General features: G+C 38.5%; 1 protein-coding gene across 2 annotated transcripts in view; it reads right to left on the reverse strand.

The window, feature by feature from the left end:
* LOC131693922 (uncharacterized) overlaps nucleotides 1-18497 on the reverse strand; it is a 489601-nt gene that overhangs the window by 65776 nt on the left and 405328 nt on the right. For both annotated transcript variants that reach the window (XM_058982194.1, XM_058982195.1), the window contains 4 exons: nucleotides 17257-17358; nucleotides 7322-7471; nucleotides 4485-4595; nucleotides 4152-4246 (listed from right to left, as the gene is read on the reverse strand). In XM_058982194.1, coding sequence (XP_058838177.1) covers nucleotides 4152-4246; nucleotides 4485-4595; nucleotides 7322-7471; nucleotides 17257-17358 — 458 coding nt within the window. The remainder of the gene's footprint in view (nucleotides 1-4151; nucleotides 4247-4484; nucleotides 4596-7321; nucleotides 7472-17256; nucleotides 17359-18497) is intronic.

Consider the following 18497-nt stretch of genomic DNA (forward strand, 5'->3'; position numbering starts at 1 on the left):
GGGTTGCATGCACTCGACCCATACGATGAGTCTCGAAGTGCTGGCGGGCGTTCTTCCGCTGAAAAATCGATTCTGGGACCTCTCATATCGATTGCTCATTCGATGCGATATTCTGAACCCATTGGTGATTGCAAATTGCGAAAGGCTTGTCGAGCTTAATTCTCAGACCCGATTCATGTCCTTGTACTTCGATTACATGGCACAGAACATCAATTCATCTACATATAACGTCAACCGTGCTCATCTCTTAGATACTTCTGATCCAACTGTATTTTTCGATACATCCATGAAGGAAGAGATTTGTGGAATTCCGGATCATATTCGCCCACAAGTGGTCCCAAATATTTTCTATAACAAATACCATCAAGTCGACTGCGCCAAAATGTTCTACACTGACGGATCAATTCTCGACGGGTCCACAGGCTTCGGTATCTTCAACGAAAATCTTGCTGCCTCATTCAAACTCAATGATCCTGCTTCAATTTACGTCGCAGAATTAGCTGCCATTCAGTATACTCTCGGGATCATTGACACCCTGCCCTCAGACCATTACTTCATCGTTTCGGATAGTCTCAGCTCCATTGAGGCCATCCGTGCGGCGAAGCCTGGAAAGCACTCACCGTATTTCCTGGGGAAAATACGGGAATATCTGAGTGCTTTATCTGAAAAATCTTACCAGATTACCTTGGTTTGGGTCCCGTCACATTGTTCTATTGCGGGCAATGAGAAGGCGGACTCTTTAGCCAAGGTGGGCGCAATAGAAGGCGACACTTACGAAAGACCAATTTGCTTCAACGAATTTTTCAGTATCTCTCGTCAGAGGACGCTCGATAGTTGGCAAACCTCATGGAGCAATGGGCATCTGGGACGGTGGCTACATTCCATTATCCCGAAGGTATCAACGAATGCTTGGTTTAAGGGGTTGGATGTGAACCGGGACTTTATTCGTACGATGTCAAGGATCATGTCCAACCATTACTCGTTTGACGCGCATCTCCGTCGTATAGGGCTTGCTGAAAATAATCATTGTGTTTGTGAGAACGGCTATCACGACATCGAGCATGTTGTTTGGCTGTGCGCAGAGTACTGTGTTGCCAGGTCCCAACTAATAGATTCCCTTCGGGCCCGAGGTAGATCACCCTATGTGCCAGTCCGGGACGTCCTGGCAAGCCGTGACCACCCCTATATTTTTCTTATCTATATCTTTTTGAAAACCATTGATGTCCAAGTTTAATACATTTTACCCTCTCTCATTCACAGTAGAATCTCACCAACCTATCCCTGTATCTACAATATGGCATTGCTTCACGAGTCTTCGGTGCACACTCTTCTTGATAACCGTCTATCCAGAACATCATGACATACCGCACATGCAGATGATATAGAGTGCCAATAATTATCCGAAATATCGACCCTCCCCTCGCCCCTGCGATTACAGGCTGGAAACTACAACACTACAACAAAGTGTGCATATCCGCCACAATGATCAATCAGCAAACGACGATGTCAATTACACAATATGTATCCCACTTCCTACCTTTGTCCTTTACTTACATAAGAGGGGAGCAAGCCGCCCCTAAATACGGCTTTCCCTTCCCCCACTAACATGTGACATGTAATATAAAAAAAAAATGAATTATCGGCCTCGTTAAGCTACAGCATTTGGGCCTAAATAAACGTATTTTAAGATAAAAAAAAAGATACAGGAAATATTAATCTTATATTCACATTTCATAACTATAAGACACATAAAACTCAATTCTATAACAATACGCACATACAACTTAGGTGTGTGCATACATAGTTTATACAGTTGACACATAGAAGGTATGTGTGCGCGTGATAACATTAGCATTTCTTCTTCATATAGATTTTAAGTGGTTTGAAGCACACGTTTGGATTTTTTTCGGTGTACTGACTCCATTCAGAATTCCGAATAATATTCTGAATGGTTTTATTGAAAAATGGTTACAGGCTGCGTCCGATCTAGAAAGGTAAGAAATCGTGGCTTTAGGCAATGCATTTGCCGGAATTACACCACTTGACATGTGAACATTTGTGGAGGAGACAAATAGTTCCCGTTCTGCACGTCGCCGAATTATGGGAACTGATTAATCGCCCGCAAAATATTCAAAATAAAACTGAAAACCAGAAAAAAAAACAATCAATAATTGAATACTGCACCGCGACGATATAGAAGGAAAAATTACAGTTTACATGGTATTAACATTTAAAAGCGATTCGAACCAAGTTTCTCGCATTATGGTCAAATGAAAAATCCAAGTCCGTGTAAACAAGCTCTCTAAACTGTCAAAAAAGTGAGGTTAAGCATTTTCATGCATTGCTCTATAAAATTTGACAGTTGAAATTCACTCAGTTTCATTGAATTCATTAATGAACGTTATACCGCAATTCACCACTTCATTTGCAGTGTTGCCGATAACTTAATCTGAAATATGTTAAACAGTGCTGCCGAAACGAATATTTCGTGTCCCACAATTCTTGCATTGGTGAAAAAAATATTCAACATTCTTGCATTCTTTAATTTTTAAAAAAATCATAGCAAAATCAGGAAAAGTTTTAAAAATATCTTTTCAACGGATTTGTTCTTAAAAATGTGAACTCTTTTGATAAAAATTAAGAAAAATAGGGGTTAGGTCTGACAAGAAAGGTCTATTGTTCAAGATCACGTAGCAGTTTTCAATGTAGACAGCTTTTAATGGATGCTTGCTTTATAAACTTTGCCGCATGTCTTTTGAATCATTCGATGCTCGCATGCAAAACGAGCAACATCTTGGCTATAGCGTCCGGTCGCTATAAAAAACGATAGACGCTATGGATTTTCGGCAGCGGCGACATTTACTCGTACACAGTTAAACCGTTTACGAACTTTTCGGGTGCTAGCACGGTGTACACAAAATGATTTGCAAAGTCGGTGGTTGGAACGGTTTTGGATGGAGTACAATACTTCAGGGTGCTGCTTGGGCTTTTGCATTTGAAAAAAATAATTTATTTTTATGCTTGTGTGTGCGTTGGGTTGACGATGTTTTCGGCGGTTTATAGGTACGTTGAGTAATGATCCTTTTGAAACACACTTTTCATATGTCGGATATATGTGATGCGTTTTTATCACTAAGGCATCTGACACATGCTTCTGCAGGCATTTTGAAAGCACAGGTGGACTCAATTCGATTTGCGCCTACAGAAAGGCGGGGGATAGGTAGAGATTTTGTGGGACGAGGAAACTGAGTTATGTTAGAGCAGTTTAAATTTCGATTTGTTTTCAAAAAGTTGCAAAGCAATAGATTCTTGGTAGTCAACCCAAAAGTAATGCCATCTGATCGAGAGGAAGCACTGATTGGTTTTTATCACAGGTTTGCAGTAGTCTTTTATATAGAACGAATTTCATAGGGCGCGTTTAGCAGTGTACTTTTTTATATGGGAGTTTTTTTTCAGTTTGAGTTTCCCCACTTTATCTAGTCTGTGTAGCTGTCCTGTTCAATGTATTTGAAACGCAGTTCTGAACGTGATGGCAGATCCTACCAGGAAAAACCGAATTCTTGGTGCCTGGTTAGAATCGAATATGGGTGTGACTTTCGCGACAATTAATGTTATCTATATAACGTAGGGTGCTCTATACCGTTAGTCTTGTTTTGGACCAACTGTCTTAAGAGAGTTAATCTAAATCATTCTAAAACTCCGATCTGGCTGGATTGTTTAGTGTTATGAATATTTCGATTAATTTGTTCTATTCCGTGCCGATAGCAAACAATATTTAAAGTGACAAAAGATGCAGCGTTTTCACCTATTAAAGAATCAATTTTTTCGCAAGCAAGAAAAATTTCTTCCATGATTATCAAATGAGAATCCGATGAATATAGTTGTACAGGATGGTTGAAAAGTGCATTTAAACTGTTCACATAAAGTAGCAAAAATCGAAATTAGCGAAAAAATGGTTTTAATAAAATCTCCATAGAAATTTCTGCATAGCCCAGTGTGTCCATACATGAAGATGATACTCAAAACAATGCATTACGCATGTTGTATAACTACCATCGTCCCTGCTCTTACCAGATCCATTTCATAGTATTAAAAACAAAATTAGAAAAACTAAAAACGAAAAAATCTATCAAGTTAGAACTATCACTTACCTATGCTAGTATCGTAGGCATGCAGATACTCCGATGTCATAAACTGCGACACTAATGAGCTTTTCCCGACAGCAGCACCACCCAGCATCAGCACTCTGCAGCACAACAGGGTCACCACCGGAAGTGTCAGCGTTGCATTTCAGGCACGTACCGGCGGACAGAAGTAGTACGATGCATGTTTTGGACCGCAGCCGAACGAAATTGAATCATCAGGATGAAACGAAACGAGTAAATTAGCACGCGTGAAAGTGTTGAACTGTGATGGAAGTTGTTCCAAGCCCGAGTTGAATAATTTTAACATGCGGACGTCCTGGATTTATCGATGATACTCACTTGTATGGTCCAGAAGCTGGGTTTGATGTACTGCTTTCTCTGCTGGAAGCCAGGCTACAGGTTGCGGACGTCCGGGCGGATCCTGCTCCTACTGCTGTCAGATGTTCGGTGCTGGGAGAAAGACAAAAATTTTAATTTATTTTTGAAACCACTGCGCCGGGATAAATTTTATTAATATGTAGATGAAAGTTTATTGCTGGCAGCCTAGACGCATGGCAAACATGATTCAGCTTGTCAAAAGAGTTGGAATACCGTAAATCGGGGTGACATTGATCACTTTTCGAAGTAATCAGTACATATTTTTAGACGCAACACATTTTTTTCGAGTTTAATATTTTTAAACCATGTACTGATGTATGGAGAACAAGATGGGATGGTTTTACCTAAAATTGTCCGTTTACTTCTTTTTTTCAAAAATGTTTTCAAGGTGAAGTCCATTTTCGTGTTCCGGGGTGACTTTGATAACCTTTATGTTCATCCACATTAAGTTATTGATGTCAATGCGTTTGCTTGTCAATGCTTCAAATGTTTGTTTAAACTAATTCTGGAAAGATACTCATTGTTAAATAGATGTTAATTAGCATTATACAAAGTATTTCAATGTACTGTAAAATTCGAACAATCAAAATTCGTATAATTTGTGTCCAACTAGAATAAAAGATTCTGAAAACCTTTAAAACTGTTAAAATTGTTTTGTTTCAGTGTTTTATCAATGTACAAAAAATTTCATCCATTTTAACACGTTGCAATATTGAACAACAATTAATATGTTGCGAATTTTAGCATAAAATAATTTGAAATAATTGCCAACTAGTTTCACAAAAAATGTATTAAAAATAAACAAACTCTTAAAACTAAATTTAGCATATCCCAATCTAAAGGAAAATAAAAACTCGCTTGTAATCTTGCTCAAATCTGAGATTTATTTGTTTTATAAAAAATAGACACTTTACGAAGCTTCGTAAAAATCAGGTAAAGTCAAATTTCGGTTTTTGTAGTTTTTGTACCCAAAAACCCAAAATCAGTATTTTATAAGTTTAGAGTAAAAATCAATTCAAATTAAAATGATTCGGTAAACTATTCTGGTTTAATAAGCGATCTACGAAAAAAGTTTCGAGTGATCAAAGTCACCCCGATGATCAAAGTCACCCCGGTTTACGGTAACTAATGTTGTTGACTTTTTGATAGGTACGGATTGAAAATATAACCCAAAATCTCTCTTTGAAAAGTTAGTGTCAACGCCTTGTAGTTGGTGGAATGTGGTATTAAAAATTCCAAGCCAAAAGATGACTTATATTTTATAATTTTCAATTTTCAGTTCCATTATTTCTAGTTATAAGCTCAGTCGAGGCAACTTATTTCGCTCAAATCATTCATATATTTCGTTTTTGTCGTAAGTGCCAATTCCTTATTTAAGACTTTTTGGTGGTATCCAACGAGGAAAACAGGTCGAAATGATGAGTTAAGCGAAAGCAATTATGTGAAAAAAATTCCCCTAGAGGCAAGATTCAATCCTACAATCTTTGAGACTCTGGCTCAATGCACAAACCCACGATATCTGTCCCCAATGCGATAATCATGCGTTCTTTCTGCGATGGCATCATAGCCCAGGTTTGTGCATTGGAGAGGAAGGCAACAGCTTGCAGGTTTTAATCCTGCCTGGGAATTTTTTTCACGTAAATGCTTTCACTTCACTCACCATTTCAATCTGTTTTCCCTGTTGAATACCACCAAACATAAACTTATTTCGACAAGGATGGCGCATTATTTCATCGGGAGCCCTCGGTTAAAAATTACTGTCATATTGGATAGTTCGCACGCTTGATAAAAATTAAACTAAGCTATTTGCTCGCGATTGAAAAATCGTCGAACGACATTTGATGCGGAGTGGGTAATATTTACTTTAACAACAATTACAGTTCCTCATTCGTCCTACCACGCCACACATATCTGCTAATGGTTGTTCCGACGCAAACTGGTTCTTTATTCCAGTTTTCCATTTCTCTTCAATTTAAGACCATGCTTGTCTTTCGCATGTTAAGTGATTTACTTTCTACAATTGCTTTGGAATATGTAACAAGAAAGTTTCTTTGTCAAATAAGAAAGTTGGTATAGTGGAGAGTAATTGGCGGAAAATGTTTTCACCCTTTAAATTCTAAATTCTTAATTGGGTCATTAAATGCAGAATAAAATTTTCCTTTTATTTCATAAGCCGATAGAGCTCATCTTTCTAAATATAACAATGTATATGTTAAACCTTTAAACCTTCAGAATGATTTTTGATTTTCTAAAAAAATGTAAGCACGTCCGCGTTTGACACTATCGATCTTCCTTGACAGTGAATTTAGCCACATGGGTTAGCATCTTTGACAGTTATCCCAGCAAAGGGATCAAGGTAGTTCAATAGAAGGTGCGGTCGAGATAATTCAATTTTGCAAAATAATTATTTGTTATTCTGCGTACAAAAAAAAGTTCAATAACGTGTCTTTATCGTCAGCTGCATCAGAAAAAAAATCGAAAACAGTATATTGCTTAATGACCCAATTGGGTCATAGTCATTAAATAAATAATGAAAATCTCAAGGACCTTAGAATAAGAAGAGGTCTGTGTGGCGGTTTGCGTCAAAGATGGAAGGATCATGAATTAGTTTTATACGAATACGTTATGCGAATATGTAAATAGGTCCTTTCTTGAAACTATCGGTCTCACTTGACAATGGTTTCGGCCACATTGTTTACCATTTTTGACAGGCGAAATACACGAGGAACAAAATCCCGCGATCAAACACTTGCATGCAGGCTACAGCCTTAAGAATTTGAGTATGAGTTACCACCAACCTGGAATTGGAACTGGCGACACTGTTGTTGGACTTGCTCCGACGACTCTTGAGTGAATCACCCCGATTGATGACTCCTTTGCCGGTGATCGAGAAATGCCTTAGTCTGTAGTATTCCTCCTCGACGCCGGTGTTAGGCATCGATGCCACTCTGAAATTGGAAAACAAAATATAATTTATTAAAGGGTATTTAACGTCATTGCCTCAACTGCAGTATTTAAAACGTGAAAATATCTATTTGAGAAAGTATGCAATATTTATTCCCAAAAGGGAAAAATTGTATAAAACTTTTTTTTCGTAATTGCACATCACCTCACTTAAATTAAACTTGGTTTTTTCCTATTTTATGTCGACTATGTTAGTCACATTTTCTTTTTTACATTTTGACGACATTCAATTAGCTAGAGATTACTGGGTAGGGAAAGTTATGAAACTTAGAGCCATAGTACTCAAGTGAGAGCAAGGATGTGAAGTAAACAGATCGCAAAACTAGAAGTGGCAGAGTCATTTGAACAGGCTTAATATCGTACGGGCTTAATTTTTGTCTTCTGTTAATGAGGGTCGAGCTTAGGCAGAATAACTACGAATCACCCGAGTTCACTAACATGTGTCCTGATAAAGGTAGACGTATCTATCTTTACCGTGACAACCGACAAAAATTAAGCCACGCAAGATCACCACTGAAAACCTGTCGACGATTAGCATCAATAACAGAAGACAAAGATTAAGCCCGTACGATATTAAGCCTGTTCTAATGACCCTGCCAGTTCTAGTTTTCCGATCTGTTTACTTCACATCCTTGCTCTCACTTGAGTACTATGGCTCTAAGTTTCATAACTTTCCCTACCCAGTAATCTCTAGTTGATTGCATGTCGTTAAAATGTTAAAAAAAAATTAAATTTGGTTTTCGTGTCTCGAATTCATCTCATAAGTAACAACCACCATCTTGGGGCCAAGTTAGATGAAGTATATAAACTAGTACGAACTAGTGAACGAACGAAATTGAGTTCTACAAGATGACGATACGAATGAACTCATGATGAATGAGGTTCATATTTGACCATTCGCTCGATAGTTTGTTTATTTAGGGTGACCTGCAGCCGAATTCCGAGCGTATGAGAAATCGATCAAAAATGTCTTCAAGAAAATAAATTCTAGAAATGTCTTTTTCTTCAAAAGATTCTCTTCTCTTCCCATCGAATTCCGAAAATTTAAAGAGAAAGAGAAAATGAAAATATTAGGCAAAGAGAAAATGTAGTTCAACTATCCTCCGCCATGTCTTTTATCGTATAATTAGGTTGCGCACGCTGACGAAGGCGACATAAAATAGACTTCTATTGTGTGCCGTGTTTACAAACATTGCTTCACAGATTAATGGCAATGTTGGTAAACACGGCTCACAGTAAACTTCAGTAACCGTCGACTTCGTCAGCATGCACAAGCTAATATCTAACTGATACATATATAATCGATCAACAGATTTTTTTCTAGACATAGTACAGTCGTGATTCGCTGGTTGGACACTTTTTAACTGGACCGCTTTTTAGTTGGACCTCCGCTGAATAGATGCAATTACACTACTAACATCTCCTTTGGAAGGTTTTTGACATCTGTCACGTCGGTCCAACTAACGAATCAAATTCGTTAGTTGGACAGAGGTGTGGCCCAACCAGCGAATCCCGACTGTACTTTAAAAGTCTATCTGGAAAAGCTACATTATAATGAAAATAACATTTTTATGTGAATTGGGCAATACTTAAAACTGTAAATGAAGGTTTCGAAACACAACAAAATCATCTAAAGATTTTGATTCTACGATGTTGTTTGCCCAAACTACACTGATAAAAATATAACAGTAACATCTATTAATTTTACACATAGATTTTTGCAATTAGCGGCTGCATATGCATACTATTTACTCGCACATAGATCTGATGAGAAAAATATCAATACATACTATTTTTGCATTGACATTTTATAACTTCGGCACATAAAACATGAGTCTATAGTGTCACGTACATATAATTTATGTGTAAACTTGTTGAATTCTACAGTTTGCACTTAAAATTTATATTTTGCGCTTGATGAATATACTCTTTTTGCGCATATAATTGCTAAGTGCGGGTAACAAATGGATTGTACAGTCAGATTATTTTGAGTGTATGGTAAATAATACAACGGACGCAACAGTATTTTTGTTTATTAAATTTTCAACTGTCGCCCTCTACGCCTAATACAAATGGGGGCAATACTTCTTTTTTTAATTTTGCACATGGAAAATCCAAATACTTTGTTTTGCTTCCAGCACAGGGGTGATTTTTTTTCGCAATTTTTTATTATGTATTATCAAGCTGTAACTAGTTTTACCAATAATAATGATCGCTGTTAAGAAAGCCCTGTCAAAATCGATGGCAAAACCAGAGTTATTGTGGAACAACGTAAGGGCAATACTTTAATGGTGATAGGTGGGACTGAACAAATAAACATTCATTGTAAGAACGATACTTTCATTGAGCCGATACATACAGTAAAACCCAAGGTTATATTAATAATTTTGAACACTTTATGAAGTTTTACGCGTCAATCGTTGGATCATGCAGGACACCAAAACAACTGTTTTTAAATCGATATTGTAACTAAATCCGGAAATATTAATTGTTGATTTTCTTAGAATGATGCCACTGCTAGTATAGCCCTTTTCAGAAAAAATGATGTATTTATGGTACCGCATAAGTTAATAATTTGGTATATATTTAATGAAATGTTCGATTCTCCGTTAATTGTTGTTCCAAAAAATACATATTGTAGCGCTTATAATAAAATCTCACATTGCGGGCGTCTGAAAGGCGCATCAAAAGGTCTGTTCCAGTACCAGGAGAAACTGGAAGTACTCCGGAGAAAATCGTTCCTGTACTCTCTTCTTCTCCTTTTTCTTCTTCAGGTAGCAAACCGGAGTAAAAAGGAGCAAAGATTTTTTGCTCCTGTTTACTCCGGAGTGACTTCCGTGTACTGGAACAAACCTAAATATAGCCGCAGTTGCTCCGCAAGCAGATTTCAGTGGAACTTTATTTTTCTGCCAGCTGTGTGCTTTTCGAAAGCTTCAAGGAAAAAGCTGCCTATAAGTTTATATAGGCGGCTGTCACGCGCCTATCTCAATTGAGCCAGAGATGCCAGGTACTTTTTTCAAATGTCTGCAACAATAATTTTAAATGTCTGGGAAGAACAAAAATGTCAGGAAAGCTAGTGTAACCAAAAGCCTTTATATTCAAAAATCTGCAAATATCTGCAACAAAACTAAAAAATCTGCAAATATCTGCAACCAAACTAGAAAATCTGCAAATATCTGCGTCATCGAAAAAATCTGCAGCTTAAATTAAAAGTCTGCGAATTTGCAGACTTGTCTGCAAATCTGGCATCTCTGTTTCATATAATCGCATATCGAGCGATTATCCTGCAAAGCACAATATCTCTCGCGTTTTTTGAAAAGGGCCAATAAGTATACTGTCAAAATTCACTTTGAGAGGACATTTTGGACAAACCATTAATCGCCGATTAGAAATCAAAACAGCAGATGAAAGAGAAAACTTTTCTCGTTCATAAGATGTTAACATCCATTCTCGGTGAGCTACGGTATGTCCGGAATTTCCTCTCAAAGTTAATTTTGACTGCATGCTTATTGGCCGTTTACAAAAAACACTCGAGAATTTATAGATCACGTTCTTTTCTCTTTTTTCGTTTATACGTAGTACTTGACAATCTGTAACTGTATTAGCAAATACAAATATGTTGTAATAATAATTTGTATTTGGTATTAGTGTGTTCTACGATAAGTTTTCCTCCACCTGTCATAGGTAGAAGAAAACGAATCGAAAATAGCTTTTCGGTCGGATTATTTTCATTATGGAACCTGACCAACCGATATTGTACGTCTCCGGAATAAGTTTTACAGCAACATAAAGCATTTCAACACCATTAGAAATACTTTAAATATGCTATTTCAAATGTTTAAATTGGCTGACAGTTTTGTATATGACAGCTAGAGGAAAACAAACCCCCCTCCCCCATTAGTATGTGTGAAATGATTTGCATAGAACTCTATTGAATACTTTACGGTGACGTCACAAATGAACTGATTGTTCATTTTTGACAGTTCGCTTGTACTGTTTACATCAAGATTAAAGACGCTGAATCCCTCTGGATAAAGACTCGACACGTCAATCGTTTGTTTACCATTTAGCTGTCAGTGTCATTCCAATCGAGCACGAGACCTGTCAATGGCCCTCGTTCCAGAAGGATTCGAAGCGATTTTCTTCGGAATGAGGGCTTTTGACAGGTCTCGTGCTCGATTGGAATGACACTTACTGATAAATAATAAGAATAAAATAGAGATGGCGAGTCTTTATACAGAGGGATTCAGCGTCTTTAATCAAGATGAGAGAAAGGTGGGAACATTTGACACTTTTGAGTGTATTAGTTCTATACTTGCAAAATTAAGCATGGCGGCCGGGGCCCTTGAAGTGAACATAAACATCCGAACGAGCATCCTGATTCGTTGGCGCACGATGAAAAGTGAGAAAAGGAAGAGCTTCACCTCGGATCTACCGATTAGAACACTTAGGAACACCTTTAACCTCAAAAAAAATCCGATAAAATTAACGTTGACCGAACCGAAACAAAACTTATGGCAACAGAAAGGCCCACTACGACACTTGTCTGTGCTTTTCTTCTTCATATCCTCTTGTTCTTGCGGCTTCATCAATGAAAAATGACAACCGCACTCACACACAGAAAAAAATGTGCACACCTGTATCCGTCTTGTGTTTACATGGACTTAGAAAATTCTTTGACGGTGCCGATGGTTGGGTGATAAGCGTGACCGCCACTAACCCCAGTTGGTCTGGGTTCAATCCCAGTCGAGGTCGTTGAGATTTTTCAGAGGTGAGAAAAATCTGAGGAAGGGAAGTAAATCCGTTGGTCCCCGGTCCATCAGTTGATGGGTCGATATCTAGTCCAGATAGTGGGAGTCGTCACCTCTCTGGCGTCGGTGTTTGGCCTCGTAACGGAAATAGGCCGACAGAAAATAACCACAACTAAGAAGAAGAAAAATTCTTTACGATTTACTTTGACCAAATCTGTCCACAAATTTTTCTAAGTCCATGTAAACAGTACAAGCGAACTGTCAAGAAAAGTAAGATTAACTGTTTCAGTAAAGAACCTATAGGTAATAATAGGGGATGACAGGTATGGGTAGGACAAAATGGCCGCCTCGTAGGAGCCTGGATGAGATGAGGTAAACAAAACATAGAGAATTGACTTATTTGACGTCTAGGACACCAACACAGTTGCAATGTGTATAGACAACATACATATAACGCTATGTTTTCAATTCGCCATCTGATTTAACCTCATTTGGCAAAAAAACTACCCGATTTAACCTCAATCTCTCACTAGCACAACTCCACATAGATTAGTCAATTGTCAAACATGAACCTCATTCATTCGTGCCATTTTGTGGAACTCATTAATTAATATTATTTACCAATTATTGGTACGCATAGGTAATGGATATTAATCACTAGTTTTTATCTCGAAATTGTTTTTCCTTTTCACCAAGGCATTTTGTATAGCTATAATAAATTCATTTTACAAGTTTACTTTTTAAAATTGTATTTTTATTGGCGAAAAATAGCTTACAAAACACTCGCATTAACTATAATAGCAAACTCCTACTCAAACTCGCAAGTTTCGTGACTCCTCATCACGTTCTGTCCTCCCACAACTGCACCCTTTCGCGTATTTTCTCCTCCTCACCCGGCGGAAAGTCGTTCTTGATGTGAAAAGTGCTTCTGATTTGTTCCACCGTTTTGCCCTTCATCATATTGGCCACCGATTTGCAGGTCAGAGCAACGAGCCCCTTCATATCGAGATAATTTGCGGCCACCATCAGCTGGAGCAAGGTACGCTGATCCACCCTCAGGAACTTACGATCCCACCAACTGATGTCATCGAGCAGGTTCAGCCCTTCAATGGCCGGCGCGTCCTCGTCATGCTTGTGATGTTCGACCCACTCTAGAATTTTACGGAAAATCGCCGAGCTAACGTTCGGCAAAGGAATTGCTTCGTTGTCGTCGATGCCAATACCGGCGTCATCCAGCATGGTTCTGATGATTCCGAAGTGTCGCACAATTTGGACGTCTAGAACGAATTCGACTTCGTCCGAGGTTCGTAGTTTGATTGTTGATATGATGTTAATGGTTTGTTTTATGGCAGACTAGCAGAGTGAGTTCTGTTTGTTGCTTTTATATGGTCGACGAGAGATTACGTACACTTCCTGTTTTAAGCTACCTAAAAGTTCGTTATTTTCATATGGCCGACGAAAAATAAAAATGCAGTTAGCATACTAATAATGACTGTTAACTGTGAGCCGTGTTTGCCAACACTGCCATTAAACTGTGAAGCAATGTTTGTAAACACGGCTCACAGTAAAAGTCATTTTTAAGTCGACTTTGTCAGCGTGCACGGCCTAATTTTCTAGCATAATCTTTTACACTGAGAAACAAAATTATGCAGAGTTAGCTTTCTTTCTATTCTTGTCTCTTTTATTCTGTCGTGTTTTTTTTGAATTTCCAGCTTAAACTTCTAGTACACAGAAAACTTTCATTACTTAGCAGTAGGTAATTTTAAATCTGTGCATCCTACTTCCTCCAACGAAAAATGAAAGAGAGGGTGTCCAAATTTACCCAAAAATAATGAGATATTACCCAAAGCCGACTAAACTTCATCCCATTAATTTTGAGTAAAACAATCATTCCCTCTCGCTTGTTTTCCGGCAGTGAAATAAGGACAGCAAATTAAAATTACCTACTAGGTAATGGATTTTAAGTGTGTATGCATTCAATAAGTGGATAGACCGAATATGTTCAATTGAGTTCTTGTCGTCCGGTCTCACAAACGCTAATGCAGTTTCTTGGTTGAAAACAATCCCATTTGCTTTTACCGTCTTTCTTCATTGAGTTCTTTGCGACCGGTCTCACGAACACTAATGAAGCTTCCTGGTTGAAACCAATCCCATTTATTTTTGCCGTCTTTGTTTATTATTTTCCACCAGCTTGTGATGTAGTATTTGTGTCATGCGGCGTGTACGTACATGGACCGTAAAAAAGTCTATTATTTTCCATCAGCTAGTGATGTAGTATTTGTGTCATGTGAATTTTATTAATGCATCGATAGCATAGTTTTCTATCTGCCTCTCATTTCTTCTGCTGTAAATTTTATGCATTGGACATATTCGGTCTATCCACTCATTGAATTCTTACTAGAAGTATATGCATGGAAATGCATAAAAATCACAGCAGAAGAAAAGAGTTGGGAATAGAAAGTATGCTAACTATGCATATTTTTGTTTCTCAGTGTACATCAGCCGTAGAAAAGTCTATGAATAAAATTTACAGCAGAAGAAACGAGAGGTAGATAGAAAAGTATGCTTTCTGTAAAAACCTGTTTTAAGGTGGCAGCTCCATTTGAACCCCTTGGCGCAGCAATATTTTCGAAACCAAAAAAGGTGATTTTTAGCCACATTGCGCAGGAAAACTGTTTAGAACATTACTACGAACCATTTTTACATATTTGTGTAAAGCAAATCAACTTATCTTGGAAGAAATATCGTTTTTAGTTTTCCCATACATTTCATCGCTAAGCTAAGCGAGAGTGAAGAAATCGGCCCTAAGACTCGTTGATGAATTCCTTACAATGAAGAAAAGGTAAGTAAAGTTCACCTCTGATTCAACTGCCAAAGTTTTCTTTAGCATTCTAATAAGCAAAGCAAAGCTTCAAAAGTATGTTATTGTTTCGTTATGCTACAGCTTTCCCATATCAGTTCCAGCTGTCTAATTAGGTTTCCAGCGTTGTTGATTTTTCCTACACACCATTACAAGTTACGGATATAATTCTTACCGCGGTATTAAAATGGTAAATTTATAGTCGCTTGGCACGCCATTCATTCAGACTGCAGAGTACAGAGATGTAAAATGCATTCCGAGTAAAATCTTACCAACACAAAATCGAATGGTGTAGATCTTGCAACTTTGATTGTTTGCTTTCAGTCGGAACGTAGTTAACAATGTCCTTAATGGAGAAAAATTGTTTTCTACCAAAACTTATCTCCCTTGGAAAAAATATAGTATAGTGCTTAATTGCATTGGCTTGCTAACCCAAACCAAGCTTCGGCGTCATTTGTTCTCATCAGCCTAAACAGAACATTTCTTGCGGGACATCATGCTTGACTAGGTATTTGCTCAGAAACACAAATCCTGCCTCTTTGGAGCTAGCGTCAATCAGGCGCTAGCTAAGTTCTGTCACTAAGTTAGTGCCAGATTCTGATGAGTCGAAACGCAAACTGCATAATTAATTTAACGTAATTATCCCAGGCAGAATGTTTTAAGCCAGATCACCCATCGAATCGACGAAGGCATGTGGCGTGATATAGCACGTGAGTTTAATCAGGTTGTGGCTCGTTCCCCTGTGGAATGGACGTGGCTCGACAACCGCGAATAATTCTTCTCCAGGCAATTGCCACAACTCGCACAAACTTGTGGCATTCATTCAGCTACTGTTGGGGTCTCCTCAGCGTACGCTTCACCGGTTCAGGTCCTTGCCTTGTCCTTGCTGTAGTGTACGTACGGGTTGTACCCCATCCTTGGAGCATAATATCGCGTGATAAAAGGGAAAACTGATAGTTTCCGGTGTTAATCACTGTTTGCTATGGGCCGCCACTAAATGGATTTTCGCTAGCGGTTAATTGTATGTATTTATGTCTACGCTGCTAACTGGCGTTAGCAAGCAAATTAAAGCTTTCACGGTGATGTCATTATTAATTTAGAAACATGAAATATGTGACGATAACGGTGCAAAGCAAGTCGTACTACATATTATAAATAATTAACAAGCATAACCATAATGACTGATAATGCCCAACGTGGTTCAATATTGTCTTTGGTTTACTGTTTTTTTTTGTTTAGGCGAATGCAGTTTTTTCTGGACATAATAACGGCATGGAACGTCTTGTTCGTAATACGTAAATTACTCTTTGATAACAGTTCTCGACAAACATATTATTATAGCTCAAAAGCCATCTGTCAAAATTCGATTTGTGAAAAAATTCTGGAGAAACCGTTGTTACCTAAGCACGGTGCAGGGTAGTCGACGAAAAAGAAAACTTTTCTCTTTTGTTTGCTATTAATGGCTGTGCTGCGCGATTAACGGTTCGTCGGGAATTTAGCCCAAAGCGAACTTTGACAGTTGGCTTTTGAGCCCTAATCATATGTTTGTCGAGAGTTGTTTTTCGGCAGCTTGTCCACGCCCAATTGGGAATGTCTAGCGTTCATTCAACAAACGCCGACCGCATAGGACTACCGTAGGATAACTTCCTCTAACTGGGAAGATGGAATAAACAACTATTGTCAAAGTAGGGACTGTCGTCAAATTACGAATACAGTCGTGATTCGCTGGTTGGGCCACACCTCTGTCCAACTAACGAATTTGATTCGTTAGTTGGACCGACAGACAGACGTCAAAAACTCTCCAAAGGAGACGTTAGTAGTGTAATTGCATCTATTCACATCCGTAATAATTGTCAGATTGATTGTCAAAGTAAATTTGACATAAGATTTTGACATTCAGATGTTTTTTAGTTGGACAATGGTCCAACTAGCGGAGGTCCAACTAAAAAGCGGTCCAGTTAAAAAGTGTCCAACCAGCGAATCACGACTGTAGTATGATATTATGGCTGCCATTATGGCACGTGAAAGGCTGGAATATTGTTAGCTGGATATAAATTTAGCACCACATCTTTTAGACTGTCTAGTACTTCACGTTAGTAAATACCATGTGCACCATTAACAATGCCGCTTATATTCCAAAATATCAATTAATACTGACCTGGATCGTTGCTGTGGCAGGCATAGCTGATTTGGTCGTCCCGATGCTCGGCTACCGGGTGTTTTCACCGATTGAGATCGGCTGTGATGTGGACTTCCATATCTGAAACGTAAAGGAAAATGATGTGGATAAATACACGGTCAAATTTACATAGCAATTTGATACAGAATCGGGAGAAAATAGATTCATTTCTAATGCGATTTTCAAATAAATTACAGAAGTCTCGAGTTTGATTTCTTTGGAGTAGTACTTTTCTCTTGTTATTTATCGAGGTCTACTACTAGCAGTTTGAAAAGTAATTTTATGTGCTTTATCGATTGAAAGAAAGGTACATTTGTTGAAACGACACCAGAGTGCGTGGTTTTGGACCGCATTGCATTGAGCCGAACCGTGGACTACCAAAGCGCAATGTTTGCTATCAGCGAGGCAGACACTAACCCAGATAACATCTTCTATAAAACATATCGCGATGAAAATACATGAAACGAAGAATCGAGCGAGTGGATGAATGGGATAATGGGGAATTGCCTCGTAAGCCAAATCCACCGCTGGTGCCTAACTCTAATAGCTCGCGTCGATGCACCGGACACCACGTTCTACCAAGAACCGCCGTACCGATCTCATGAACCTACCAGGAAGTCCGTGAGCAGGCTAGTTCCACCGTCAAGGACTAGATAGAGGAGGGTGCGGGAAGTACCAGCGGTAGATCGTCGGGACACCAGCGAACCGGAAGCACCGAGCTGATCTCGACACCCGAGTAGATGGCGACAAAACTGGGTCATCTGAATGGGGAAAAATTCCGCAGCCGAGAAATTCTCAGTTGGAATTGACTGGAATCGCTGCCGCCGGGTAGTAACTATCAAAGTGGATCGTGAGCTAAATGGCTTGTGGAAACGGTAGCTAAATGGCTCACGGAAACAGGACATAAGTGGCTCATTGAGACGGGGGTTATAAATAGCTACTATATCTTATTGTCCTGCTCCAAAAGCTTCTGGATTAATATGATCAAAAAAACCTCGTCTTTCAATATTATTGCGATAGCTCAATAGAATAAAGCGACAGTCCACTTAGCTTTAACGAAGCTTCCTTCGGATGATGACGTGTATCAAAATAAAACTCCATCAATCGATAGAGTTGAAAATATGAAAGGGAAGATTTTTTCGCTTTATCGTTAGATTTAAAACATGGATATTACCACAAACCATGTGGTTCTTGTATGGTATTTTGAACCATATTGGAAA

Source organism: Topomyia yanbarensis, chromosome 3, assembly GCF_030247195.1.
Source record: "Topomyia yanbarensis strain Yona2022 chromosome 3, ASM3024719v1, whole genome shotgun sequence".
NCBI lineage: Eukaryota > Metazoa > Arthropoda > Insecta > Diptera > Culicidae > Topomyia > Topomyia yanbarensis.